At 51.3% G+C, this 2500-nt stretch overlaps 1 protein-coding gene across 1 annotated transcript in view; it reads left to right on the forward strand.

The window, feature by feature from the left end:
• Window positions 1-2500, forward strand: part of LOC110514691 (ubiquitin-like modifier-activating enzyme 6) — a 54869-nt gene that overhangs the window by 17728 nt on the left and 34641 nt on the right. The window contains exon 17 of the mRNA XM_036934367.1: window positions 2307-2387. Coding sequence (XP_036790262.1) covers window positions 2307-2387 — 81 coding nt within the window. The remainder of the gene's footprint in view (window positions 1-2306; window positions 2388-2500) is intronic.

Here is a 2500-nt window from a genome sequence, read left to right on the forward strand (position 1 = left end):
TCACAGCCCACGCGGTTACAACCCATGCTGTTACAACCCACACTATCACAGCCCACGCTGTTACAACCCACACTATCACAGCCCACACTATCAGAACCCACTCTGTTACAACCCACTCTGTTACAACCCACGCTGTTACAACCCACACTGTTACAACCCACGCTATCACAGCCCACGCTATCACAGCCCACACTATCACAGCCCACGCTGTTACGACCCACGCTGTTACGACCCACACTGTTACGACCCACACTGTTACAACCCACACTATCACAGCCCATGCTGTTACAGCCCACACTATCAGAACCCACGCTGTTACAACCCACACTGTTACAACCCATGTTGTTACAACCCACACTATCACAGCCCACGCTGTTACAACCCACACTATCACAGCCCACACTATCAGAACCCACTCTGTTACAACCCACTCTGTTACAACCCACTCTGTTACAAACCACGCTATTACAACCCACGCTGTTACAACCCACGCTATCACAGCCCACGCTATCAAAGCCTGCACTGTTATAACCCACGCAGGTACGACCCACGCTGTTACGACCCACACTGTTACAACCCACGCTGTTACAACCCACGCTGTTACAACCCACACTATCACAGCCCACACTGTTACAACCCACACTTTCACAACCCACACTGTTACAGCCCACGCTGTTACAACCCACACTATCACAGCCCACGCTGTTACAACCCACAGCCCACACTATCAGAACCCACGCTGTTACAACCCACACTGTTACAACCCATGCTGTTACAACCCACACTATCACAGCCCACGCTGTTACAACCCACACTATCACAGCCCACACTATCAGAACCCACTCTGTTACAACCCACACTGTTACAACCCACGCTATCACAGCCCACGCTATCACAGCCCACGCTATCACAGCCCACGCTATCACAGCCCACGCTGTTACAACCCACGCTGGTACGACCCACGCTGTTACGACCCACACTGTTACGACCCACACTGTTACAACCCACACTATCACAGCCCACGCTGTTACAACCCATGCTGTTACAACCCACACTATCACAGCCCATGCTGTTACAGCCCACACTATCAGAACCCACGCTGTTACAACCCACACTGTTACAACCCATGTTGTTACAACCCACACTATCACAGCCCACGCTGTTACAACCCACACTATCACAGCCCACACTATCAGAACCCACTCTGTTACAACCCACTCTGTTACAACCCACACTGTTACAACCCACGCTATCACAGCCCACGCTATCACAGCCCACGCTATCACAGCCCACGCTGTTACAACCCACGCTGGTACGACCCACGCTGTTACGACCCACACTGTTACGACCCACACTGTTACAACCCACACTATCACAGCCCACGCTGTTACAACCCATGCTGTTACAACCCACACTATCACAGCCCATGCTGTTACAGCCCACACTATCAGAACCCACGCTGTTACAACCCACACTGTTACAACCCATGTTGTTACAACCCACACTATCACAGCCCACGCTGTTACAACCCACACTATCACAGCCCACACTATCAGAACCCACTCTGTTACAACCCACTCTGTTACAAACCACGCTATTACAACCCACGCTATCACAACCCACGCTATCAAAGCCTGCACTGTTATAACCCACGCAGGTACGACCCACGCTGTTACGACCCACACTGTTACGACCCACACTGTTACAACCCACGCTGTTACAACCCACGCTGTTACAACCCACACTATCACAGCCCACACTGTTACAACCCACACTTTCACAACCCACACTGTTACAGCCCACGCTGTTACAACCCACGCTGTTACAACACACGCTGTTACAGCCCACGGTGTTTACAACCCATGCAGTTACAACCCACGCTGGTACAGCCAACGGGTTTACAACCCACACTATCACAGCCCACACTGTTACAACCCACACTATCACAGCCCACACTGTTACAACCCACACTATCAAAACCCACGCTGTTACTCCCCACGCTGTGACAACCCACGCTGTTACGACCCACACTATCACAGCCCACGGGGTTACAACCCATGCTGTTACAACCCACACTGTTAAAACCCACATGTATCAGTACCCACACTAATACATGGGTCCCCAAACCTTTTTGGCCTTTGACCCCATGTTGATATCTGAATATGTGACCCCATCATCTGAAAACAAGTGTTGCTTTGATGGTCTGTCCCAAATCAGGAGGGAAGGAAGGAAGGAAGGAAGGAAGGTTTGAAGGGACTGATGGGGTAGTTGATGACAGAGTGCTGTGGGGGTGGTGTCTTCTCCAGGTGGGCTGTGGAGCCATTGGCTGTGAGATGCTCAAGAACTTTGCCCTGCTGGGAGTGGGATTGGCCAAGAGCTCAGGAGAGGTAGGGATTGGTTGGTTCATTTTGTTTATTACCTGGTCTCTTCTGTGGTCGCCACGTGTGCCTGACAGACTGATTGGTTAATTGATTGGTAAATACATTAGTTAAGGTGTGTG

The sequence above is a fragment of the Oncorhynchus mykiss genome, chromosome 10 (genome assembly GCF_013265735.2).
Source record: "Oncorhynchus mykiss isolate Arlee chromosome 10, USDA_OmykA_1.1, whole genome shotgun sequence".
Taxonomy (NCBI): Eukaryota; Metazoa; Chordata; class Actinopteri; order Salmoniformes; family Salmonidae; genus Oncorhynchus; species Oncorhynchus mykiss.